The sequence below is a fragment of the Leptomonas pyrrhocoris genome (genome assembly GCF_001293395.1).
Source record: "Leptomonas pyrrhocoris isolate H10 chromosome Unknown, whole genome shotgun sequence".
In the NCBI taxonomy this organism is placed as follows: domain Eukaryota; phylum Euglenozoa; class Kinetoplastea; order Trypanosomatida; family Trypanosomatidae; genus Leptomonas; species Leptomonas pyrrhocoris.
The window spans coordinates 1259736-1284257 of record NW_015438362.1 but is presented as its reverse complement, the minus strand read 5'-3'; the positions used below and the strand labels follow the sequence as shown (position 1 = coordinate 1284257).

Genomic DNA, 24522 nt, shown 5'->3' with positions numbered 1-24522 from the left:
AATTGCGTGGTACTACTACATCTATGATTACAACAAGTACCGTAGAGATCGACAACACTCAGGGTGCCGCGTCGCAGAACCTCGCGCAGACCATGCTGGCCAACATCAACGCACACAAGCTGTCGCCGTCCTTCAAGCTGTACGAGTACAGCACGCACGACACGATGCTGGCGCCGCTCGCCGTCACCCTCGGTGACCACAGCGAACTCACAATGCGCGCCCCGTACGCCGTCACCATTATCGTGGAGCTGCTGCAGGACACGGAGTCGCCCAACGACTGGTACGTGCGTCCGGTGCGCGGCAGCCCGACACGGCAGGCCAACGGCAGCTACGTGTTCCAACTCATGAATCTGGAGGTGCACTGCATCGACGCTGCCGGCAACCAGTACCTGGCGACAACCGGCATCTGTCCGCTCGACGGCTTCCGCCGCATGGTGGACTACTCCCGCCCCTCCGTCCCCAACGGGCAGTGCACCTTGGCGCAGAACCAGTATGATAACATGGGATGCCCGCGCACCGTTGCGGATGGCAAGCCGGTTCAGGGCTACTGTTGGATGTACCGCTATGTATGCCCTCAGACCGCCTGCCCTGATGGGAACGTCCTGGGTCGCGAGGACCTCCAGTGCTACCCGACTGGCGGCAACACATCCTAGCGTGCTCAAGCGAGCGCCTAAGAGAGCTGTATGTTGGTTTGCGTAGTTTCACACGTGCATTGTAGACAGCTGCTAGTGCGGAACGGCTTACACAGCTGGGCTCGTGTGCCGCGTGTTGGCACCATGAACGGCAGACAGGCTCGCTGTGCTGCGCGCATCACCCCGACATCGATCATAATTCAAAACGGTTTGTTTAATTAGTTCTTCTCTTTCCATTATTATTGGCTGACATAGTTCCCGTTTCTTTAACTTTGTTCTTGCTGTGGCTGCAGAGAACACTAAACGAACTCCATTGGAGAGTGTTTTGTTTCTGTTCTCACCCCGATACCGTATGTTGCCACACACGAGCGCAGCCACACCCTCGATCGTGACCAGCTCCCTACCAGAAGAGTGAAGCCTGATCTGCTGGGCTCTCTCAGCAGCACAGCAGCACACACGTTTGCGCTCTGAAGGAGAGCTAAGAGCACGGATGGATAGGTAGGCTGAGCTTCGACGTCTGCGGTGTACTCCTCGCCAGTCAACTCCGTTTTGACTGAGGGTGTCTGGCTGCTTCTGAGAACGTCTTCAGAGGCATTGCACCTTTGTGACGACTACCTTTTTTTTTCTTTTATGTTTCATACGATATTTTTTGTTGGTCAATTGAAGCGTGCAGGTGTATCCGTAAGAGTTTGGATCGACCACTGTAACCTCAAAACGCATTTTTTTGTCTCCCTCTTTCCTGACGCTACTACTTCTTTACCCGACCAACATGCATCTAATTCATCGTTTTTTTTTTTTGTAATTGTTTCTTCTTTTGTAAGTCGTAAAACGAGTGTGATGCGATTATCATCTTTTCCTCACTTGTTGCCGACGTTGAGGAGGTGGAACTCGACAGCTTGATTCCGTTTGCCGTGGGTAGAGCTGTGGTTGTGAATGTATTTCCTGGTCACTCTCTTCCCCGCGACTCTCGAGGTCATCAGGGCGTCTTGGAAATGAGTGAGTTTAATGGTATGCTTCGGATTTCGTCCAAATCTGCGCACAACTGCGTGGCTGCTTCGTATGCAACGCTTGAGGAGTAGAGAAGATGGCGCGTCATTCAGTCACACGACTCGTTATCTTTCTTTTGTTGTTTTTAACTGTTTCCTGTCTTGTTCCTCTCTCATATGTAGTTTCTACCTTGTTAAGTTGTTTTTTGTTTTTTTTCCATTCGTCTGCCACGTAACTCGAAATGTCAGAGAAATGATTGGTTTTCCTGGTAAGTGGCTCCATTGAGTGAGACTCGAGATAAGCTTTTTACCACCTCCCAGTCCGTCTTCCACGATTGTTATTATTACTGTTAAAACCGACACTTGCACACACCAAAAGGAAAAATATTCGGAAAACGGTGCGGTGTTTCTTTTTTTTTCTCTTCTAATTGTTTTTTTTTTTAATATGAATCAAAAAGTGAATAAAAACAAGCACAATACAGATAGCATGTTAGATAGACGTGGCTTTTGCTTCTTCTTTCTTACGCAGGTTCTTTCTTTATTGCTCCATTAATAAAAGAAAAGAAAAACGTAGAGATCCAATGAAAAGAAAAGGTTTTGCTGGCTTTTGCATTCATTCTATTGATATGGGTCTCCCTGACATCTCTTTGGCAACGTAATGCGTTAAAGTTGCTCGTAATATATATATATGAGTCTCAATACTACTTCTGTGGCCGGCCTCCTCAGTTGTTGAGGTCAGACGAAGCGATTCATCTCTTTCATGTTTTACTGTTCGCGTATGTTATTGTGTTCTCTGTTTCTTCTCTTCCCACTGCGTGAATCTTGTAATTCTAACGTCTTTTTTAAGGTGATGTGGACACGACCGGAAGCCATCGGGCACCCGTCAATTTACACAAAGGGAAGAAGCTGCCGCGCCCAACTGCCATCGATTGCCTCTCAGCGAAATTTGAACTCTTGTTGAGCGCTTCAAATAAGAACACTGATTTCTTGTTTTCTCCCCCTCCCCTCCCATTGCTTGTTGTTGTCGCCATCGTGTAAAATATCTCAATCTGCTATTCAAGTACTTTTGTTTTCCAACTCACATTAGACTATTTGTCACCTTTACAGACGGTGTCTTCTTCTTTTGCTTTTGGAGGTTGGGTGCATCCTTCCCCCCCCCCCCCGCCCGTTGCTGAAACTAAGATGGCGTCTTATGGCATCGACGGTGAGGTAGAGCAGCGTTACCGCGTTCTCCGACACATCGGCAGCGGTGCCTACGGTGTGGTGTGGTGCGCAGTGGACCGCCGAACAGGGCGTCACGTCGCGCTGAAAAAGGTGTATGATGCTTTTGGGAATGTGCAGGATGCCCAGCGCACGTATCGAGAGGTGATGCTGCTGCAGCGACTGCACGGCAATCCATCTGTTGTCGGGCTCCTCAACGTGATTCGAGCCGCAAACGACATTGATCTTTATCTCGTCTTTGAGCTTGTGGAAACCGATCTCACTGCTATCATTCGCAAAAAACTGTTGCAGCGAGACCACAAGCGGTACCTCGCGTATCAGATGCTCAAGACGGTGGCGCAGCTGCACGCGCAAAACATTATCCACCGTGACTTGAAGCCGGCGAACGTTTTTGTGAGCAGCGACTGCAGCATCAAAATTGGTGACTTCGGCCTGGCCCGCACCTTCCGCAGCGGCTTTGACAACGAGCAGGAGTTTTTAGACCTGACCGACTACATCGCCACTCGCTGGTACCGCTCGCCGGAGATTTTAGTCAAGTCCAAGGCGTACTCGACGGCGATGGACATGTGGGCGATGGGGTGCGTCATTGGCGAGATGCTCCTCGGCCACCCGCTCTTTGAAGGCCGCAGCACGTTGGACCAGCTTCGTCTCATCGTGGAGGCCATTGGTGTGCCGAGTGACGCTGATGTACGCAGCCTGCGTTCACCGGAGATTGAAAGGTTGGTCGAGTCGCTACCGATTCCGCTGAGCTTTGCGCCGCTTGTCGAAAACAGAGACTTGAAAGACAGCGAGGCAACGGATCTCATGACTAAGCTGATTGTGTTCAACCCAACGAAGCGACTTACGGCGGTTGAGGCGCTACAACATCCCTACGTCGCACCGTTTGTGAGGCCGGGTGACTTGGAGAAGTTGCAAAACCTCGAGCCGATAGTGCTGCCACTGGTCGATGAACACGTTTATGCCAACGACGAGTACAAGGCAGCGCTGTACAGCGAAGTTAGCACCAAATATCGTCACCACATGACAGACCTGTATTAATGCTCATTAACAGAAAGCAAGCAATGGGACACGAAAACGCATCCTGTTCGGTGACATCTTTTCTGTTCCCTGTTTTTTTTTTTCTTACAAAGGTGCGAATGGAGTTAAGAGAGAGAGGGGGCGTTGTACCTCACTTTTAGAATCAATGGTGTGGTGGACTACGTCAAGGCCTCACAAAAAAGTTTTCGCGACTCGCGACGGAAGAGAAGCGCACTTTCCTTTTCTCTCATCGACTTGCTTCTTTTTTATAATTGAAAGACCCACGCGCAAAAATCTCTTTCGTTTTTGGTCGGTACTGTCGTGTTTTGTGTTCCTGATTGTGTTTGCGTAGAACTCGTTTTCCGCTGTAACAAAGATTATGCTCTGCTGGTGTCTTTTCCTTTTACCTTCCTGTTTGGCTTAGCGTTAGATTGCTGTCACACCTTCCACAGAAAAGAGGAGAAACAAATGCCCAGCACCGCTGCGACTCTTACGAGAGGGATCTTTTGCTCTTTTAAGTTTCCGTGTGATCATCTTCGTTGATCCATGTGCGTTTCTCCACCGTAATGTCTGCAGCGCTTCGCTTCCAGTCACTATTCCGCCCATCGGTGCGGAACTGCACTGAGTGGGAGGGGGAAGCAAGCCCCGTACACAGCAATTTCTAACTGGAATGCGCTTGCTACGCTACCCACTCTCTTCTCATCTCGGTGTCTGCCGTAGCAGGTGGAAAGTGTACTAACAGCTTCTTCTCTTTGTTTTTCGCAAGTGGCCCAGGCTCGATGCGTTGCTCGTTACTGGAGATCGACTCTGTTCTCACCTGAGCGAACTACTGAATTCACAAGTTATTGACGAGATTTCTCATCTTTTTGTGTCTCGTGCATTATGTGCGCCGCTCCCTCACCGCGTCTCTGCGATCAACAGTGGAGAATAGGCCACACAATCGCTGCCGATCCAGTCTCCTCCACCACCAATGAGCAGCTGGTCGCTTTCCTCAAAGAACGGCTGGACCGCTGGGAGATAGAGGCGGCCGAAGTGATTTGTACGTGGGGCCGTGTGGGGGACATGTGTTCGTCCGAGTACCAATCGCAGTTGCGCACCGCACAGGCTACTGTGCAAGAGGGACGACGGGGGGAGGAGCGACAGCGTGGCGAGGCGCGACGAGATGCACAAGCAGCAGCGCGGCGCCGTCACCGCGACCGCCTCGCGGCAGAGGCGCGCAGTCGAGCCGATGCGACGCTCAGAGCCGCAGTGCGCCAGCAGCAGCGGGTGGAGCAACAGCGAAGGGGGCGGGAGAGTGAACGGCCCCCTCCTGCTGCAGCGCAGGTGGCACGACAGCTGTTGGGGGTGCCTGCACAGCGGCAGGAACGAGCGGAGCCGCTTCATACGATGAAAACCGGCTCCGCACGCGGTCATCGGCAGCCGGTACCACCGTGCGTGGTGCGCGCCCCCGCAGCCCAGACGGTGCGCAAACTCGAACTTGAACCGAAGTGTCCTCCGTCAAGGAATTCAGGCACACGGTTCGTGGCGGAGGGCACCGCAGCAAAGGGCGGCGACAACGTCAGCGACGACAGCAGCACGCTCGCCCTCGACTCAGACGGTCACCAAGACACCTCTGCCCACTCCGAACGCAACGCCCCTGACGCCTCCTTAGGGGAGTCACTTTCAGGCACTTTTGTCGTACGACGGCGGCTCTCCGCACACGTCCACTACAAGCAGGCATTGCGGCGCTCCAGCACCCACCTCAGCCCAGCCAAGGCAGGTGACAGCCCACCCCGCGTGGTGTCCACGTCCGCACTTCCCGTTGCCTCGCCCTCCCCGCGCAAAGTCGTGCAGTGGCTGCTGCCCCTCCCGCACCGTCGCTGCTCCTCCTCGAAGACGACCGTTGCCGGCACGACGAACCCTTCTCTGTCGCTCATCGACTCTTCCTTGCCCGTTGCGGCTGATGAAGCGACCGCCATATTCGCGTCCCGCTCGCGCTCGCACGAGAACGCGCCGTCGCCGCAATACCGCCGCAGTGGCAGCGCCTACACGGCCGACGCGACGGCGCAGTTTATCTCCCCTATTAAGGGCACGCACCTCATCGATGATCTTTCTTCGATGTCCTCGGCAGGATCGTACCTACAGGGAGGTGACGGGAGCGCCTGACAAAGCGCGCCGTGAGGAACATCCGCGAAGCCGCGTATGCCTTTAGTAGAACGCGCCTCTGTCCGTCTCCTGTCTTTCTTAGGAAAGGAATGGAAAACAAAAGTCCTCCCCTTTTCTCTCCCCACCGCTGTTGCTCAACTTTGAGCGGGTGTTCCGGTCAACTTACCAGTTGTGCGCATCGTATCGCATCTTCATCTCCCTGCGCACATCAGCGTGCATAAGATCGCTGCCGTTCTCTTTAGATTTTTCCACTTGTGTGTATGACGTCTAACTAATTTTCGCTCTTTTTTCCTTTTCAATTTGCAAAGATATTTTCTTGTTTTTCTTCTTTTTGCCAGGCTGTTGAGAAACGAATGAAACAGATCTTAAAGGCATACGATATGCGTTCACAGAAGTTGAAATGACTTCTCTCAATGTATTCAAATAGGGTGTTAGAATGCTGTTGCTGGACTTGTTTTTCTTTTAGAGAGCTCCACCCATCTTCTTTTTTGATAGCCTTGCCATGCTCTTTGCTATGCGAAGAAAATACAATCCTTTCTTCAGTGAATGCGCTTCTCCCATTCTCCTTTCTACTGGTTTCCTTGCTCCGTTGCTGAGGCGTACCTTCATGTTTCTTTCTTCGCTTCGGTGCTCCGTACTTCACAAAACCTTTTCGGTATCATCTCTTCTAATTCACGTGCGCTTTCGCCTCACGTAGCGCCGAATTTCGGCTTTCATTCTTTCTTTGCGAGGGGTAGAATTAGCTGACTTAGCAGCTTTTGGGACGTCCCTTGTCGTGTAATTATTGCTTATTTTGCCTTTCTGCATCTCTATTTTCCACTGATGCGACATGTCTCTCTGTGAGTGTGTCGTGGATCCAAACATCCTGCTGCTACCTGCTGTGCTCATCTTCCTCTACTTGGGTGGTCTAGTCGTCTCCATCATCAACACGGCTGATTTCTTTCAGAAACGCAAAGATATTTACCCAAGTGCCCTTATTGCGGCTCACCTGTCCTTCTGCGTGATCGGGGGCGTCGCGTTCTTCTGTGTCAGCTCTGTGCTCTGGTTGTGGTCGGCAAAGTATAGCTTCACGCACGCTGAGCGGATGTGGCGCCTGTGTGTTGGGTTGTGGTTTGTCTTCTTCTTCAAAGACCTGCCCCTGGTGATCCTTGAAACGCACGCCTATTTCCAGGTGGGGTGGCAGCATGGCAACTTTATGGACGCTTCCTTCATCTTACAAGTCATCTTCTTCGTTCCGTCGTCCTTGGCGACCTCGGCGACCATCTCGTGGTACGCAGCGGGCTTCTTAGAGCGGCAGTTCGGTGATCCATTGCAGGTCGCAGTGCAGGGGAAGGGAAGTCCTCGGCGGGTGCCGCCGGAGGTAGCGGTGCAGCTGGCCGCCGCCTCCGTGCCTCGCCGCCCTCCGTTGCCGCTACAGGAAATGCGCTACAGTACGGCGCACCCGCCCCGCCTCTCTCTCACGCCGCGTCCCTACATCCGAACCAACGTGCAAGAGATTCCGCACGAGCCGCTGTCAGCGTCGGCGCCTACGAATTACGTCGTGGCGGAGTACAACGACGACTTTGTGCCCAATCAGGGTGGGGTGCGCATTCACTTCCCCGGAAACGCCCTCCGCCTCGTCGAGAGCGAGGAAGACACAGCAGTGTATCCGGCTGTCATATGACATTCTATGTTTAAATGTATTAGCAGCCTTGTTGGCTGTGCGTCGTCTCCTTGTGTCTGCGGCGTGTGTTATTTTCTTTTTGCAAGCCTTTTTTTTTCTTTCTTTTCATGGTGTGTTGGCTATCATATCTGCTGTTATTTGCTTTTCTCTTCTCTTTATTCTTAACTGCTAATTACGTATTGATGCTTCCATTTTTATTTTACTGTTCCCCCTTGATTGTATGGCTGACGATCGGCTCTCTCGCTCGCTCGCACGCTCACACACATGCACCCACATGTGCTTTCTCTCTTCTGTGCACTGAAATGCAGAGAGGTGGAAGCGGGCGTTGTACAATTGTTTCCTCTCGTTTGTTTGCGTTGTTTTTTTTTTCCTTTTGCGTAGGTGTGTAAAGCGTATGTTCTTTCCACAGAGGTTCGCTTTCCAGACGCGAAGACACATAAAAGATACGGAGGATAACCCGCCTCCAATCATTACCAGACGTGACAGCACAGGAGTAGAAACACGCGAAGAAGCACTTGCCCTTCTTTGATGTTGCTGCGTCGCGCTTCCGTTTTCTTGTCATCTACAAAGGGAACCGATCCCTGTCCAGTTGAACGATTTAATATGGGAAAGGCCGTTGCGTACGTCCTCAGCGTGCCACATCGTCATCGCCTTTAAAAGTCTTTATATACTGCTCCCTTAACATCATGAACTCGTCCTTTGACTCTTTATGTTGTCTCTTTGCATTCTTGTTTGTGTGTGTGTGTGCGTTTGGATGTACTCCTACATCCCTTCTGAATACTTGTCTTATGTCCTTCTCAACGCGTAGTACACTGGCGCTAGAACTGAAAAAAAGGGGGACCCACTTATAAGCATCTTTTTCTTTCATCTTTGATAGACATACATTTCCCCGGTACGCCAACGCATGGGGCAAGGCTTGGGTGGCGGTGCCCTCCTCGGGACAGCGCTGTCGATGGCCGCCGCACCGGCACGCACCACACTCGCAAACCACCTGGCGATTATTGCCACCGGGGCGGGCCTCGGCCTGGCCCTCGACTTCACGAGTGACTGTCTCGCCAAGGAAGGGAAGGTGTACATTCATCGCGATGTTGTCCTGAGTGCGCAGGATGTGCTGCGCCACGTCTACACCTTCTACGCACCCTGCGAGTCGAACGCCATGGCGAAGGTCTTTCATCAAAAGCACGAATGGCTCGTGTTGGAATCGGAGGGGCGGAGGTTCTACACGGTGCAAAAGTGTCCCGCCTCGGGCAACGTCGTGATGGACGTGCGGCTGTCGCTACGGTCTGCGAATGACCTGGGGCTGGTGGCGGCCGGCAGGCCGACCCAGACGGGCGAGATTCGCCAGCACCGTGCGGATATGGAATTCGACATACCGAATGATGTGCAGGTGGCCTACATGGTCGCGTGGCTGCGCAAAGAGGACCCGCGATGGTCTTTTTCGACGGAGAACAGCCGGCAGTTCACCACGCGTGCGCGATACGCACTGAACGACTTTTGAGGGCCAAGGGAAAATCGGAGGGGGACCGCACACACACACACAGGCGCACAAGCACGGTCGCTTGGAACTGGAAAGCATTTGAGTTCCGAAGTAGTGAAATGAGGATGTACTGTTGGAGTTGCTGTTACCGCGTGCAATGGCGCTTCTTGCGAGACAGCGGTTGCTGCTTCCACTTGAAGCTTAGCTGCGCTCCCCACACAAAATTGCATTCTTTTTATGTACGCTGCAAATGGAATCCTCGGGATGTCGCAAGCTTTGTTTCTTTCCATGCACGTGTGCTTTTTTTATTTTATTTAGTATGTGGGGTTTTCTGGGAAACTTCTTGAGTTACCCCGGCGTACTTCCTGCCGCTTGCGCTGGTGACGGTTGTCAGGCCTCTCGCCCGTCAGTGCATTCTTGTGTCGTTTTTTGATGCGCAAAACCGTCTTTTCACGTGCCTTTTCCTCCTCTACTCTTTCCCTGTTATTCGCCGTCGCGGCGCGGAACGCTGCGAAGTAGTTGGTGCGTGCTCTGAATTAAATTAAAAGGTGCTGACTGAGCACTTTCGTCGTCGATCTCTTCACACGTGCCTTCCGCCACGGTCGTCCATCGTAGTTAAATATATATGCAAGCGCCTTCACTCTAGATCTTCATCAACCACCGCACGTCAAACACACGCGAGCGGATGAATCGTGAGCAAATTGCCCGTCGCGTGGACCTCATCGGCCCCTCCACCGGCGCCATCGTCAGCGTTGCGACGTGGTGTGCGCTGCACGGCGCAGAGGCAGACTCCATCGTGGCCTACGTGGCGGAAAAGATGAAGCACAAGGAGACTACCGACGCCCAGCGTGCGTCGTTAATTTATCTCATTCACGAACTGCTTCTCACCTGCGCCACCCGCGGCGTCTCAGACAGCGCGAAGCGCTCCATTCTCATCGCCGTCAGCCGCACGCTGCCGCGAGCCGTGCAGGACACCCTGCGCCAAAAGACGTGCGATCACACCTCTTTTGTGGCGGCGTTGCAGAAGGCAACGGACTGGTGGGCGATGCTGAATTTGTTTCCCATAGCGTGGCTCGCACAGCTGAAACGGACGTCGCAGGAGGCGCAGGAGGCCGCCGGCCACAGCACCACCGTTCCCTCCGCGTTGTTGCAGGTCGCCGCCTTGATGCAGCGCTACCAACACGCGAAGGAGGTGTGGCTGCACAACAAACACATCAATGCAGCAGAGGGCACCTCCGCAACCACCAACAGCAGCGGCGGCGTCAGCGGGCAGGACGTGGACAACTACGGCAGCATTAACGGCAGCAGCAGCGGTGTTGGTGGTGGTGGCGCTGGTGCCAGCAGCGCCATCGTCGACGAGGCCGCGCATCGCTGTTTGATGGCGTTGCGGAAAGCAGTGGAAAGTCGTTTTGAGCGCAACGCGGCGCTGCTGGCGTGGTGCGAGGCGGAGCGGGCCGAGCTGGAAGGACGCGCCGTCGCCACCGCTGGCAGTGTAGCGGGGACTGTGAAGACGGAGCAAGGTACCACGGCAGCAGCGCACGCGGCGCCGCACAGTGGGGCCAACACGGCGGTGTCCGTCAAGGAGGAAGTTGGCGTGGCGGGTGGCGGCAACGACGAGGACGACGTGTTGGGTTCTTTTTTTTCGTAGGTTAGACGACGAACAAAGAAACGAGTGAAACAATGAAATGGAAGGACAGCGCAGCGGCTGGTCTTTTGTGGAAGAGGCACATAGCGGATGGAGGATTTGGGCGCTGCACGTGTGTACGAGATCCTGTGGATGCAATCGACAACAACAGCAAAAGGAAAGAAAGCCGAATACCGTCCCCAGCCTGCTGTTGGCTTTTACCTTTTTGTTGTTTTCTGCAGTGCCGAGCTGAATTTGAACGTGCTTCGCACGTACAGCTAACTCTACGATGTTCTTTTCCCTTCTCTGTACGGACTTTCCGGCCTGGCACATCGCTGACCTCCTCTCGCGTGTGTGCTGCTTCACAACTGCTCTCTTCTTGTTCATGAATGCCTCCCTCCTCATCTTTGTTTTGCCAACAGCACTCACATAAAAGAAAGCAATAACAGGAGAACGAAAGGAGTTCTGCGTTGAAACAAACAAGGAAGGAAGGAAAGAAAAGACAACAGAGAGGGAAAAGCGGATTCATTGTGCTCTCTTCCGCTTTGCAACTCTCGACACTCTTCTCTTCTGTTTGTGCATCGCCCAACGTCTATGCATTTGACGCATCACGTTTCAACCCGCCTTTTGTCCATCTCCGAATCAAATTGGACATAAAAAACCACCTCTAGAAAACACGGGAAACGGTGCCTCTAAATCTGAGAGAGAGAGACGAACGGAGAAGCACACGTAGCCTAAGTCTGGTTTCCGCTGAATAGCGTCACTATTGGGTTGTTGTTAATGAAACTGTGGGCTGCCGCTGAACTGTAATACTTTTCCGTTGTGGTCACAACGCGTTTGCCGTTCTCGATCCTTTGTATTTGTACAGAATCTTCTGCAGATTCAAAGACATGAGCGCAGCGTACGGCTACAATGACTACGGCGCCCAATACGGCCAGCAGCCACAAGCGCAGCAGGCGTACGGGTCTGGGGCGCCAAACGCGTACGGTGGATACGGTGGCGTTCAGAATGAGGTCTACCACCAGTATGACGCGCAACAGACACAGGCCTACGCGCAACAGCAGCAGCACCAGTACAACGCAAACGCAGCTGCGAGCCAAGCTGTGGCGTCGCAAAGCTACCAGCAAGACTACAATCAGCAGCAACAGCAACCTGTTATGGGTGTGGTAGACAACGGCGAACCCAACGGGCAGGCAGGCACGGAAGCCCCGGCGCGGTGGTCGTGGTCGCTCTACCCCATGAGTCGCATTGACGGCGCGCGCCTGGTGGCTCCCCTCGGCTGCCTCTACTCCCCCCTCGCCTCCCCGTGCACACAGCTCAACTACGCCCCCACGCAGTGCACCGTGTGCGGTGGTGTGTTGAACCCGTACGCCACCCTCGACTCCCGCAGCCGCACCTGGGGCTGTCCGCTCTGTCTGGCCAAAAATAGCGTTCCGCAGCACCACCAACAAGCAAACGAATACAACCTGCCGTCAGAGATGCAGGGATCCTCAAGCACCGTGGAGTACGTGGCGCACATGCCGGCCCGCAACCCACCCACCTTCGTCTTGGTGGTCGACACCTGTCTGGACTCAGACGAGGAGCTGCAGGGCTTGCGCGACTTCCTTCTTCAGGCGCTGCAAATGATCCCGGAAAACGCGAAGGTGGCCGTTATTACCTACGGAACGACCGTCAGCGTGCATGAAATCACCGGCTACGCGAACTTCCCACGCTCCATGGTGCTGCGCGGCACGCAGGAGATGACGGCGGAGCAGCTGAAGGTGATAGTGCCTTCACCCGAGCGCTTTGTTGCTCCGCTGGGCAGCTGCGCGGAGCACGTTACCCAGCTGATCTCCTCGCTGACCCGCGACCTCTGGCCGGTGTTGAAGGACCACCGCCCGCTGCGCTGCACCGGGGCCGCGCTGTCCGTCGCCGCCAGCTTGCTGCAGGTCGTCTCGCCCAACACCGGCTCGTGCATTTTGACGTTCATGTCCGGCGCGTGCACCTCTGGCCCGGGTATTGTGGTCGACGTGAGCCGTGAAAAGATGATTCGCGTGCACGCTGATATTCGCGACGAGACGGCCGCAGCGTCGTATTGGAGCGCTTCCTGCGCCTTCTACGAGAAGCTGATGCACCGCATCGTCGCGCAGGGCCACTCGCTGAACTGCTTTGTAGCCTCACTGGACCAGTTTGGGTTAGCGGAGATGAAGACGTGCGTGCAGTCCTCCGGCGGTGTCGTGCTGAACGCGGAGTCGTGGCTGGAGGAGCCCTTCCGTGTCTCGCTGCATCAGTTCTTCGAACGTCGCGACGACGTGGCGCTGAAGATGGGCCTCAACGCGACCTTCGACGTCATCACATCGCCGACGTGGAAGGTGCAGGGCGTGATTGGGCCGTGCGTCGGCACCGGCAAGAGATCCACCTCCGTTGCGGAGTACGAGATCGGCCTCGGTGGCACCTGTCAGTGGACGACGTGCCAGCTAGACTCGACCACCACCTTTGCCATATACTTCGACACCGCCGGCGCGCCGTCCGGCGAGGCCGCGAAGAACCCCCTGCGGTACACCCAAATTATCACCCGCTACGAAATTGGCCAGGAGACGCACACCCGCGTCACCACGCTGACGCTGCGCCAGGCGCAGAACCCGCCGATACAGGACCTCGTGGCCGCGTTCGACCAAGAAACGGCGGCGGTGCTGCTGGCGCGGGAGGCGGTGCACAAAACTGACAGCATGCCGCTCTTCGATGTGCTGCGGTGGCTGGACCGCACGGTGGTACGTCTCGTCGCTCGCTTTGGTACGTACACGAAGGACCAGCCCGACACGCTGCGGCTGCCCAACGAGTTCGTCTATTTCCCTGCCTTCATGTACCACCTTCGTCGCTCTGGCTACCTGCAGATATTCAACTCCAGCCCCGACGAGACGGCGTTCCTGCGGCTGCAGCTGCTGAAGTCCAACGTGGAGGACTCTATTGTGCAAATTCAGCCAACGTTGTACAGCTACCGCATGGACGGCAACCCGCAGCCGGTGCCGCTGGACAGCACGGCCATCCAGCCCGACAACGTGCTGCTGCTCGACACCTTCTTTGAGGTGCTGGTCCACTACGGCGCCACGATCGCCGCGTGGAAGAACGCCGGGTACGCGGAACAGGAGGACTACGCGTACTTCAAGGAATTCCTCGAGGTCCCGATGGCGGATGCGCAAGTCCTCATCAGCTCCCGCTACCCGACGCCGCGACTCATTACCGTCTGCCAGGACGACCCAGACGCGCGTATTCTGTACAACCGCATTAACCCTAGCCGCACCTACGCCTCCGCAGAGGGCGGTGCCTACGGCTCGCACGAAGGTGAGCTGGTGTACACGGACGACGCTTCCTTGCAAGTGTTTATGCAGCACCTCAAGAAACTGGCCGTCTCTCAGTGAGGAGGTGAAGGGAAAGAGAATGGGTTGGCAGCATTCTTGCGAAGCAATCAAAAAGATCAAAAAAAAAATGTGTGTTGCTCCTTTCAGCCGACTCGAAACAGGTGCTACCGTGAGTCGTTGCTGTTGCTGCTTGCACTGAAGGTTTCGTTTCGCCACGACAAACACTTTTATTATCATTGCACGTCCGTTTTTCTACGCTGTGTATGCCGTTTTCCGGTTTTCCTTCTCCTTTCATATGCGTGCATTGATAAGTCCCGTGTACCTCGTTTGTTCGTTGATGTTGTGCCGTTGTTGTGGAGAGGGTTCTTTGTTGTTGAAACGACTTGCTCGTCTGTGGCGATGTGCTGCACGGCAGCGCGAGCATCTAGCGCGATAAAATTTGGTTGCGTGTGGGTAAGGGGACGTGTCGCAGATGAAATGCCAAAATGGTTTTTTGTTAACCTTTGGCAGTCACGTCCGTTTACGATTTCGTGTGCGTCAGTGAAATCGTGGGTTACGAGTGATCTGCATTTTTTTGTCTTCCTTGTTAAACTCCTCGTAGTCGATTTGCCAGACTACCCAAAAGAACGTACACCATGTCTTTGTCAGCGAAGATGTGAACGCCGAATGAAACAGAGAAGCGTTACGCCCCTTCGTTTCTGACGTTTGAAGGGTGGCTAGAGACTTCTAAGCACTTAACTCCCTTCTCTTTTTGCTGCTAAACAAACACCTGTCACGCAAGTACCGTTTAAAGGGGAGGGGGGGGGCATACAGTCCACCGACAAAGAATGTGTGCGTCACAGCCGAAACGCGTTCTCAGGCTTTCAAAGCGTCACCAGTTAATGTCCCTCCGCTTGCTCAACGACCTGTTCTCTCTACCTTTAACTGCTTTCCTTTTTAAGTGAAGCTGCCTTTTTTTTTTCTTGGGCGCGCTGCAAGCACTGACGCGCGTGCCAACGCCGATATCCAAAGCAGCTTCCAGAAGCGGCCCGCGCCACAACGAGTACTAGCAACATTTTCAACGTTCGATTTTGCTTTCTTTTCTCTCTCTCTCTCTTCCCTCCTAACATGTTCGAACTTCTCCTACGAGGCTACCTCGTGTACCTGTCCTTTGTTCAGCCCGTTGTTTACGGTGCGCAGCTGTGTCATTCGCCCAATCCTGACCCCCAGCAGGTCACCAACGTCACATTGACGCTCATCTTCTCCTGGCTTTTGGAGGTGGCCGATGTGGTCTTTCTCTCCTCCTTCATCGCCATGCGCTGGCTCTACGTGTGCGCGCGTATCGTTCTGGCGTTGTACCTTGCACACCCACGCTTCCTCGGATCTGTGCAGATCTACCGCAAGCTCTTTGCCACCCTCGTCGACAACTACTCCCCCGTTGTGGACTCCATTGTCGTCCGGCACGTGCAGACGATTGGTGAGTCGGGGCTGATGCAGTACGGAGCTCTGCTCAGCGCGGGGCTTATGCGCGGGGTGGCCGCGTTGGGTGGGATTGCGAAGACGCTGTTGGAGGCGTCCGCGGCGACGTCCGTGCCGGCAGCCTCGCTGCCCCGGCGCATGTCGCAGGCACGCGATGACACTGCTCTCGAAACCGCTTACGGCGAGCACGTAGAGGCCGTTCCACCACCGCTGCCGCCGGCGCGTCAGTCGCCGCCTCCCGCGCGCTCCCGCGCGATACAGCCGCCGTCGCTCTTTGAAGATGAAGGTGAAACTTCCCCCTCCTCGTCCTCGGATGTGGAGTACACCTTTGAAGAGGTGCGAGCGAGGAATGCGCGCTCGTGGAGTGAGGCCGACGACAACAGCGAGCCGGTGCTCGGACTCGGTGTGACGAACCGGCTCTATCGCGAACCCGAGACGGTGGTCAATCGTGCACGCTACAAAACGAACCGCACCAACCCTTTCGATGACTAAGTCGTCGCAGGAAAAACCCAAAATGGGGATGATGCTTTCGCTTTTCTTCTTTTGTGAAGAGGGTGTGTTTCGCCTTTTATTCATCGAGGACCTCCTGTGTTGTTGTTGCTGTTGAGTGTACTTCCCATATTTGCTCTTCCCTCATTACTATGTAAGAGGGGAAAAAGGAGCATTACTGTTTTTTTTGGAAAAATGATACTTCCCTGACCCACCTTTTCTTTTTCGCTTTTACCTCCAATGCCCGCGGCTGCTTTGTGCCCCCTCTTCTTTTCTACATACGTCCTTATCATGGTAGGTTTCCCTTACCGCCTCGCTAATGCCTTTCTTCATCGTCCATCGGTCTTTCACTCCTTTTCTTTGTTTCTTTCTGCGTTGTCGATTTCTCCACGTAGCACACAGTGTTCTCGTACATAAGCTGACGAGGTGTTTGTACTTTTTTTTCCCTCTCCACTTCGCACATAGAAATTCTTCCTTGCTGAACTTATCTGTTCACCCTCGCCTCATTGGCACGTTTACAGAACCGTTGGGCCATCAGTAGATTCAGTGGCATCTCCGCGCTTTTCCCCCTCCACACATCCTTTCACGCCTCAGCGTGCCCTTTAATCAGCGCTCTTCTTCTGCCTTTGCACGAAAGCGCACTAGCATAAACATAGAAGTTTTCCTTTCTGTGATCGGGTGAACTGTATTCGGGTCTCTTTTTGTGTTGATTGCTCCTCCGCTGCCTCTACGCCGCTTTGCTTTTTGCATACTACTTCCGAAGAGTTTTTCCTTGTAGTGCATTTAACAAAGGCGGCAGCAATGCTGAGCACACGCGGTGCCATCACCACCAACGTCGCCCTCGTTGAGTGCGCCGCAGGGCAGAACAAGGCAGACGCGAGTGTCTTTCTGTTGAGCGAGCTGGAGAAAGTGTGGGTCGCCGTCGCCGTTGTGGCGAGGCGTCTCCTGCTGGACGGTCGCGCGGTGCAAGTTTCCCCCTTTGGCGCGTTGTGGACGGAGGAGTACGTCCTACTGCGCGATCGTCAGCAGCGCCCTTACACAACTCGCAAGCTATGCTTTGGCATTCATCTGAACTACGCCAACCGTTACGGCATTGACACGGGCAAGGTCCCTCTCGAAAAGAGCAACGGGGTGGGTTGCGTGCGGGTGAGCATGGCGGACATCGTCGCCGTGTGTGGCGTACCGGCGCGCACCGCGGCCGCAGCGCTGAGAGAGTTCTTCATGTACCTCGGCGAAGGCCTCTCCCGTGGACGCATTTTTCAGCTGGCGATGCCCGGCGTCGCCACCATTGCCATCAAGCAGCAGAAAGTCGTACTGACCATGAACGATGACCTCCGCCACGCCATGTACGAAATTGACAGCCGCAAGTGGGCGGTGGAGCTCCGAGAGGAGGGACTGACAGCGCTGGCGCACCTCACCGCTGCTCCAGCCTCCGGCGTCGTCTCGGCGCAATCGTCGCGGCCGTCGACGTCGCGTGCATCGCGTGTGAGTTGGCGGCCCGTCCCCGCGCCGTCCACGTCAGCAGCAGTATCATCGCTCACAGATGAAAAGAAAGCCGTCTTCATTGCCGCTGCCCCGTCCGGTCGCACCTTCGATGAAATCGCGCAGCAGGCGGAACAGCGACGCAAGGCAGCGGAGATCGCCGCCGGCGCAGAGCGGGAGATGCGGCGTCGTCAGGAAGACTTGGACCGACGCATCGAGCACTACTACTACTACTACGGCGAGGGAGACCGCGACGAGTACCACGCAGATCCGATGATGAATGAGATGCACTTTTACGGGGACGGGGAGGGAGACCGCGACGACGACGAGACACAGGTCGCCGAGGTAGATGAAGGTCAGCGCCGTCGCCTCCGCCCACCCAGTGCATCGGGGGAGTCGATCTACAACGTTCTAGCTGACCACCAAGGTCGCGCACCAGCGACGTCTCACCAGTACGGGCTTCAACCACAGCGACCACACGCGCCTTACCCGCCCCACAGCCGTATTATCGATGAACCGGAGGTAGAGGTGATTGAGATGGTCGGCGACGAGCATCCCCATCTTGCGGATGCGGCCGCAAATGAGGAGGAAGAAGCGAGGGCGAGACGGCCACTGGCGCACAAAGATGCGGAGCTCGAGCGCGTCCTGCGAGAGGAAGAACCGTTTAGCAGGCCAATTTCGCGCCGCACCTACCATGAGACGTGCGCAGCGCGAGATTTGATTTACGCCCAACCCTTGGAAGCCCCGGAGCGGGTCTCATCGTCGTCGTCCGCTCCTGCTGCCGCTGCCGAGCCCTTCTCTGTTTTTCGACCATCTCGCAAAGCAAACAACTTAGCAGCCAGCGCGGAGGTTGAGGAGCGAAGTGCGCAAGAGCCGACGCATCCGCAGCCAAACAAGGGTGCGGATAGCGGGCGGCAGCCACCGCACGAAGAAGCGATCCGCTTTGGTCGTAAGCGCTTTAACGGGAACAGCTACGACGACGACCACGTAGGTAGCCTCCTTCAGTATGGTGCATAGATATGTTCGTGATGGCGCAGAAGCCTTTTCGGTGCGTACATCCATAGAATTGTTCGTTGAGATATATATTTTTGCATTCTTGCCTGTGAACAGTCTCAGTACTACTAGTAGTGAGATAGCGAAGGATGGGACTCACTCATCTCTCTCTCTCTCTGAATGGCACCAAAATACGCGTGTCGGTTGACCATCAAATTAGATCCACCTGTGTTCAGGCATGCAGTTCAATAGCAGTAAGAAAAAGAAAACATCCTCAATAGAACGACCTCCGTTGTTGAATGGCATTTGCTAATTCGCTGCTCTTGTTGCCAAAATGTGTGTGCGTGTGTACGTGTTTTGAATCAATGCAGAAGAAAAAAGTTGCCCACTGGGCACTGGTCTTGCTTTCGCCTCCCTGGCAACAATAACAAGCTCTCGGGTGTTTCTGACGGGTACGAAGGACGTACCGCTAACTATTTCACCGCATTGCATTTCCCGAAGTGTCCAGCTTTAAGGGGTGTGTATCGTTTTTTGTTTTTTCGAACTTTATACTATTCGTGCTTCTCATTTCTCTCTCTCTGTCTTGTGTGTGGACATCAATTTGTGCCATGCAGTCCTGCTACGCAACAACTACACTTTTCACCTCTCAAATACTTCAGCAATACAAAAACGTACGTAGGCTCTGCTATCGATTCTGGGCAACAACACGATATTTAGATTTACATATTTTTTTCTTCTTTCTTTTCCCATTCTTTTTAGCGTTTTGTGTTTTGCGTCTGTGCTGTGTTGTACTTCTCTCTCGTCGGTGAGTACGCTTCTTTTTTTGTTCGTTTGTTTGTTTTTTCCCGAGTCGTGATGCTTTTCAGATCGCGACGCAACAGCGGTGGTGGTGGTGCCATCAGCCCACGCCAGTCCTCCACGCTTGTCGGCAACTTCGCTCCAGGTGGGCCCACTGCGTATGAGCGGCCCAGCTCCGCCCCTGTAGCCGGCGTCGTGCCGTTACAGCCTAACAGCAGCACCGCACTTGCCTTCGCTAGCCCCAAGGCGGACGAGGTGCAGAACGTGGAAGATCGGCTGAGCATCGTCAAGCGCAGTCGCACCGCCTCCGCCGCGAAGCCCTTCGCGAATCGGGACTCCGGCAGCGCAGCCGCGATGCTTCATTCACCTGACTTCATACAGCGCTCGGTAGATCCCTCGCCTTCGGGGTTAGGTGGAGCGGTCGCTGCGAATACAGGTGTGGTGCCGCCGTGTAGCTCGTACCCCACCTTTAATCTAACGAAGCTGCCGAAGCATGAGCAGCACGTCATGGACGCGCTATTGAGCGAATTTACGGAAGTGCTCTTCTTTCGAAGAAGTGAAGGCGATTGACGGCAGTATAGAAATAGGCCAATTCAATTGTCACAGGCAGAGAATTCTCGTATGTGCGACGTTTAAAGCGTGCTGCTGTTTCCGTAGAGCAGCGATTTGGGCAAAGTCCTACCTAAATACTCATCTCCAGTGTTTTTCTTTGTTTTTCAGATATTATATATATTCATGTGCTGCTGCTTTCAAGCGTGTCGGGTTTGTGCCGTACGGAGACACCCTTTTCTTCATCTGTTTATCAGTCATACAAAACCATGCAGGTGTCTCATACCCCATTAAGAGGAAGAAAAGTAGACTTGAACACGTACAATACGAGGTTTATTCTGACGTTTTTGTTTTACGTGTTTCGCACTACGAAACGGGGTGGGCCCTTTTTCGATTCACGCAGAAATTGCAGTCCAGATTCTTTGTGTTGGCATCGGTGAACAATATGTTGACGTCACTCCCCATAGCGACCGTGGCGCCGAGCATCCCTCTACCCTTCTTGTTTTCTTTCTTCTTTGCACGGCTTACCTTTCACTCCTCTCACCCCACCTCTTTCAATATGCAGCATCACCACTTTTACATCCTACACTTACAAAGAAACCGTTCCGCATACAGGCCAACATTACTGAGCGGGTAGGGCACTGCGTCCACCCCTTTTCTTCTCTCTTGCTTAGTATTCGCCAACTGAGAATCTGCTTCTGTGTGTGTGTGTGTGTATGAGAATATCAATACAGTATTGCAAAAGGAAACTGGAAATTTTTTTCATTACTTTCTTGTTCACTTTCTCTAGCTCTTTTTATTCCGCACTATGCCGCAGAACGAGTACATTGAGCAGGCGCAAAAGCGCTACGGTCGCAGGCTCGACCACGTCGAGCGCACCCGCAAGCGTGAGGCCCGTAAGGCGCACACGGACGCGACCTTCCTGAAGCGCGTGAGGGGCATGAAGGCGAAGCTGGCACAGAAGGCGCGCTACGTAGAGAAGGCGGAGATTCGCAAGAAAATCCGCGAGCACGAGGAGAAGCAGACGAACGAGCGCGTGAAAGAGAAGGGCCCGAAGAATGCGCTGCCTGGCTTCTTAATGGACCGTAGCGAGGCGGACCGCGCCAAGGTGCTGTCCAACTCCCTGAAGCAGAAGCGCAAGGAGAAGGCGGGCAAGTGGGCGGTGCCGATCGAGAAGGTGAAGACGGTGTCGGAAGATGAGATGCTGAAGGCGATCACGTCTGGCAAGCGCGGCAAGAAGTCGTGGAAGCGTCTGGTAAACAAAGTCACCTTCGTCGGCGAGACCTTCACGCGGCGCATGCCCAAGATGGAGCGCTTTATTCGCCCCATGGCGCTGCGCTTCAAGAAGGCCCACGTGACCCACCCCGAGCTCAAGGCGACCTTTTACCTCCCCATCATCGCCGTCAAGAAGAACCCGCAGGGTAAGATGTACACCGGCCTCGGTGTCATCACGAAGGGCTCCGTGATTGAGGTGAACGTGTCGGAGTTAGGGCTCGTGACGCCGTCGGGCAAGGTGGTGTGGGGCAAGTACGCGCAGGTGACCAACAACCCGGAAAACGATGGCTGCATCAACGCGGTACTGCTCGTGTAAGCGTGCAACGTGTACACGTGATGGCTGTCCGTGCGATGCGCGCTGGGGACGTTTTGTGTACGTGTCCATCGAGGCGAAGTGAGGAGAAACCAACGACATCAACCGTACTTTATAAATATGAAAGAAGAAAAAGAGACCGCGGCACACCAGGGTGGCGACAAGATCGTTGGGCCAGTGGACCTTCGTGTTGTGCATGATTTGATGCTTTCCCGCTATTCTTTACGATTTCTTGGAGCGCTTTCTCCGTAACTGTTGCCTCCGCTGCGCGAGGGAAGACTTGGGTAATTGGTTTACGCAAGCGAATAACTGCTAGTCCAGATGTGCCTGGTTTTTCCCCCATTTTGGAGCTGTGGTGGCGTTTTACTCGTTGGGGATTGGGGGAGGGGGGTTGTGGGCGTGGCAGACGAGAAAAATAAGCCTTCAGAGATACCTTGTCTTTTTTTCTTCTGCCTGCTGCAGTCTCTTCGTTTCTTCTTGGGTGTGTTTCTGTAGTTTGAAGCAAGTGAAGAGCACCTAAATTATCAGCAGCTTTGAAAAGGGGTTTTTCCGCCGAAAAGCCACAAAAGTTGTGTTGATGAAGCGAGGACGCGAGAAACTTCGAGACGCGCTGCGCAAACCTTCATGCCGCAAGGTCGATAAAGTACCGGCGCCCTTCTTTCTAAATGTTTTTTTTCTTTAAGTGTAGGTGCTGACTGTTTACCTCTAACATTTTTCGTGTAAGTTTCTTCTACTAGGGGGTCTCGAAACTGTTTTTAAATATCTTTTCTGTACTGTGTTAAGTAAAACTGCAAAGAAGAAGTAATGTGTCTTCCGAATTCTTTCGCGTCACGCCTGGTGGGTTTGAACTCCCAGTGCGTTCTTTGCCAGTGCGTTGAACTGACTTCGACAAAAAAATAGCGCTACGCTTGGAGGGCGTTCAATCGTAAAGGAAAGGAAAAGAAAACAGATGCTCTTTTCATATTTTTTCTTCTCAGAATGACTGTTTCCTCTCTGTGTGTTTTTTTAATTGTTGGTACTCTCGGATCGCCCTCAACTTCCCTCTCCTCCCGTCCCCTCTCTCTCCCTCTTCGTCCGTATTTTTTGTATTTATCGATATGTCACGTTTATTTGTGTGGCTGCATGTGCTGTCGAAGGTTGTATAATCATCAACGGAAGTACTTTCTGTGACTCCTCAATACTTTTTTTCGTTTTCTTTTTTTTCTTTCTGCTTTCTGCGCAGCTGTCTACGCTGTACTTTCTACGGGATCAATATTACTTCCAAGCGTTACTGCTCCTTGTTGCTTGTTTCTTTTTTTTCCCTCCGCTTTTAAAGCTAACTGTAACTCTTTTGTTGCTTTCTGTAACAAAGTTGCCAGCCGCTTCTCGGCATACGCACCACTGAAATCATGGCAGAGTACATCAGCACGATCCTGGCCGAGGAGGATCCGAACAAGTGGTACACATCCTTTGAGTTCTACCCTCCGCGCTGTGAAAGAACGGAGGAGGAGTTGATGAACGTGCACATTCCTGCCTTCGCCAAGCAGTCGCCCGTCTTTCTCGATCTCACGTGGGGCGCCGGCGGCCGCACAAGCAACACGACGCTGCGCCTCTCGAAGCAGCTGCAGGACACGTACCCAAACATTCCAGTCAACATGCACATTACCTGCACCAACATGCCCGCCGGGCTCATCAAGGAAAGTCTAGAATTTGCGAAGCAGAGTGGAATCCGCAACATCCTCGCGCTGCGCGGCGACGCCCCGCAAGGCGAGGAATTTAAGGCGAACCCGGACGGCTTCGCGTGCGCGAAGGACTTAGTGAAACACATTCGCAGAACATACGACGACTTTTTCTGTGTGACGGTGGCCGGATACCCGGAAGGGCACCCGAGCAAAATTGCTGACGACGGCACCATCACCGAGGAGGACTATCAGCAGGAGCTGGACTACCTTAAAGCAAAGGTGGACGCCGGCGCGAGCATCATCGTCACACAGCTCTTCTACGACCCTTCCATCTACGTCGCTTTTGTGCACCGCTGTCGCGAGATGGGCATCAACGTGCCGATTCTCGCCGGTCTGCTGCCCATCACGACCTACGCCGGCTTCAAGCGCATCGTGAAGCTGTGCAAGACTCACATCCCTGACGACGTGCGACAAAAGGTGGAATCGTTGAAGGATGACCACGATGGCCTGAAGGCCTACGGTGTGGAGCAGTGCCTGGCCATGATCCACTACATACGTAATGCCGGACTTGAATACAACCACCTGCACTTTTACACGCTGAACAATACCTCACAGACGTTCAAGGTAATGCGGCGTCTTGGCATTCACGTGGAGTAGGACGACTGCGGCTCTTGCTTGCGCATGCCTGATCGTGAAACGAGAAAAAGCGTGATCCTCCCATCCCTCTTCCCAGGCTGTGGCGTTTCATGTGGGGCGTACGAGTTCACCGCATTCTGTCATCTTGGTAAGCTCGATGCAGCGTAGCTGGTGACACGTGTCTTTTTTCTTTTGTTCTGCTTCGTTTCTGATCGGTTTGCTTCTTTACATACATATATGTGTTTCTTTCCCCTTCCGTGATCTCTATTGGGTGGGTTTCAACGCGGGAAACCGTGGAATTACACACATAATTGCTTCTGTTTCTCGTTTTTTGTCTCCTTTTTCTCTTTCTTCGTTGCACTCGCTGCGCGCGTCTGGAAGATGTGTGGTACGGTGTACGGGTAACGGTTACTGTGCCGCGTGTTCTCCTGAGCGCACTCACGCGGTCACCGCCTTGGCGCCTTTTTCTTTTCCGCCGTTTGCACAAGCGTCTGCTGTGTTCATCGGTGGTTAGTATAAAAAAAGAAATGCCCAAGAAGAGAAAAGCCGCAATGAAAAGTAAAAGTGAGATATTTAAGCGGAAAGTGCGAGAAAGCGGCGCACCCTTCCGCCTTTATTTCTCTGTGGTGTTCATGTCGTGTGCGCTCGACAACGCTCTTTTTCTTTTTGTCCAGCTCGACTGAAACCACGTTTTCGCTTCGGTTTGGGTTAATGGATGAAATCGAGAAGAAAGAAAACTAAAAATCTTTAAAAGAAAACATATGA

The 24522-nt window shown here is 53.7% G+C and overlaps 12 protein-coding genes across 18 annotated transcripts; all 12 read left to right on the top strand.

Moving 5' to 3' along the window:
• Window positions 1-23: 23 nt before the first annotated feature.
• ABB37_04094 (putative histidine secretory acid phosphatase) lies at window positions 24-653 on the top strand (the record flags this gene model as incomplete). Its single annotated transcript, XM_015801653.1, has 1 exon — window positions 24-653. The coding sequence occupies one exon, from the start codon at window positions 24-26 to the stop codon at window positions 651-653; it is 630 nt and encodes a 209-aa protein (XP_015660273.1).
• A 1811-nt stretch (window positions 654-2464) lies between these two features.
• On the top strand, window positions 2465-3877 carry ABB37_04093 (mitogen activated protein kinase-likemap-kinase-like (LMPK); the record flags this gene model as incomplete). Its single annotated transcript, XM_015801652.1, has 1 exon — window positions 2465-3877. The coding sequence occupies exon 1, from the start codon at window positions 2801-2803 to the stop codon at window positions 3875-3877; it is 1077 nt and encodes a 358-aa protein (XP_015660272.1). The 5' UTR covers window positions 2465-2800.
• A 698-nt stretch (window positions 3878-4575) lies between these two features.
• ABB37_04092 (hypothetical protein) lies at window positions 4576-6001 on the top strand (the record flags this gene model as incomplete). 3 transcript variants are annotated; one of them, XM_015801651.1, is made up of 1 exon in its annotated part: window positions 4576-6001. In XM_015801651.1, the coding sequence occupies exon 1, from the start codon at window positions 4739-4741 to the stop codon at window positions 5999-6001; it is 1263 nt and encodes a 420-aa protein (XP_015660271.1). In that variant the 5' UTR covers window positions 4576-4738. The 3 variants fall into 3 exon arrangements, with proteins under 3 accessions (XP_015660271.1, XP_015660270.1, XP_015660269.1); XM_015801650.1 differs by having other exon boundaries at window positions 4579-6001; XM_015801649.1 differs by having other exon boundaries at window positions 4622-6001.
• A 696-nt stretch (window positions 6002-6697) lies between these two features.
• On the top strand, window positions 6698-7664 carry ABB37_04091 (hypothetical protein; the record flags this gene model as incomplete). Its single annotated transcript, XM_015801648.1, has 1 exon — window positions 6698-7664. Exon 1 carries the CDS (start codon window positions 6831-6833, stop codon window positions 7662-7664), a length of 834 nt encoding a protein of 277 aa, XP_015660268.1. The 5' UTR covers window positions 6698-6830.
• An 807-nt stretch (window positions 7665-8471) lies between these two features.
• ABB37_04090 (putative mitochondrial hypothetical protein) lies at window positions 8472-9162 on the top strand (the record flags this gene model as incomplete). Its single annotated transcript, XM_015801647.1, has 1 exon — window positions 8472-9162. Exon 1 carries the CDS (start codon window positions 8569-8571, stop codon window positions 9160-9162), a length of 594 nt encoding a protein of 197 aa, XP_015660267.1. The 5' UTR covers window positions 8472-8568.
• Window positions 9163-9656: 494 nt separating this feature from the next.
• Window positions 9657-10789, top strand: ABB37_04089 (hypothetical protein; the record flags this gene model as incomplete). Of its 3 annotated transcripts, none has more annotated exons than XM_015801646.1 (1): window positions 9657-10789. In XM_015801646.1, the coding sequence occupies exon 1, from the start codon at window positions 9827-9829 to the stop codon at window positions 10787-10789; it is 963 nt and encodes a 320-aa protein (XP_015660266.1). In that variant the 5' UTR covers window positions 9657-9826. The 3 variants fall into 3 exon arrangements, with proteins under 3 accessions (XP_015660266.1, XP_015660265.1, XP_015660264.1); XM_015801645.1 differs by having other exon boundaries at window positions 9660-10789; XM_015801644.1 differs by having other exon boundaries at window positions 9689-10789.
• A 397-nt stretch (window positions 10790-11186) lies between these two features.
• ABB37_04088 (protein transport protein Sec23-like protein) lies at window positions 11187-14163 on the top strand (the record flags this gene model as incomplete). The annotated part of the gene is made up of 1 exon (XM_015801643.1): window positions 11187-14163. The coding sequence occupies exon 1, from the start codon at window positions 11656-11658 to the stop codon at window positions 14161-14163; it is 2508 nt and encodes an 835-aa protein (XP_015660263.1). The 5' UTR covers window positions 11187-11655.
• An 880-nt stretch (window positions 14164-15043) lies between these two features.
• Window positions 15044-16053, top strand: ABB37_04087 (hypothetical protein; the record flags this gene model as incomplete). 2 transcript variants are annotated; one of them, XM_015801642.1, is made up of 1 exon in its annotated part: window positions 15044-16053. In XM_015801642.1, the coding sequence occupies exon 1, from the start codon at window positions 15211-15213 to the stop codon at window positions 16051-16053; it is 843 nt and encodes a 280-aa protein (XP_015660262.1). In that variant the 5' UTR covers window positions 15044-15210. The 2 variants fall into 2 exon arrangements, with proteins under 2 accessions (XP_015660262.1, XP_015660261.1); XM_015801641.1 differs by having other exon boundaries at window positions 15049-16053.
• A 391-nt stretch (window positions 16054-16444) lies between these two features.
• ABB37_04086 (hypothetical protein) lies at window positions 16445-18549 on the top strand (the record flags this gene model as incomplete). Its single annotated transcript, XM_015801640.1, has 1 exon — window positions 16445-18549. Exon 1 carries the CDS (start codon window positions 16852-16854, stop codon window positions 18547-18549), a length of 1698 nt encoding a protein of 565 aa, XP_015660260.1. The 5' UTR covers window positions 16445-16851.
• An 831-nt stretch (window positions 18550-19380) lies between these two features.
• On the top strand, window positions 19381-19893 carry ABB37_04085 (unspecified product; the record flags this gene model as incomplete). The annotated part of the gene is made up of 1 exon (XM_015801639.1): window positions 19381-19893. The coding sequence occupies one exon, from the start codon at window positions 19381-19383 to the stop codon at window positions 19891-19893; it is 513 nt and encodes a 170-aa protein (XP_015660259.1).
• Window positions 19894-20436: 543 nt separating this feature from the next.
• Window positions 20437-21463, top strand: ABB37_04084 (putative 40S ribosomal protein S8; the record flags this gene model as incomplete). Its single annotated transcript, XM_015801638.1, has 1 exon — window positions 20437-21463. The coding sequence occupies exon 1, from the start codon at window positions 20681-20683 to the stop codon at window positions 21461-21463; it is 783 nt and encodes a 260-aa protein (XP_015660258.1). The 5' UTR covers window positions 20437-20680.
• A 1132-nt stretch (window positions 21464-22595) lies between these two features.
• Window positions 22596-23778, top strand: ABB37_04083 (putative methylenetetrahydrofolate reductase; the record flags this gene model as incomplete). Of its 2 annotated transcripts, none has more annotated exons than XM_015801637.1 (1): window positions 22596-23778. In XM_015801637.1, exon 1 carries the CDS (start codon window positions 22849-22851, stop codon window positions 23776-23778), a length of 930 nt encoding a protein of 309 aa, XP_015660257.1. In that variant the 5' UTR covers window positions 22596-22848. The 2 variants fall into 2 exon arrangements, with proteins under 2 accessions (XP_015660257.1, XP_015660256.1); XM_015801636.1 differs by having other exon boundaries at window positions 22618-23778.
• Between the last annotated feature and the right edge of the window lie 744 nt (window positions 23779-24522).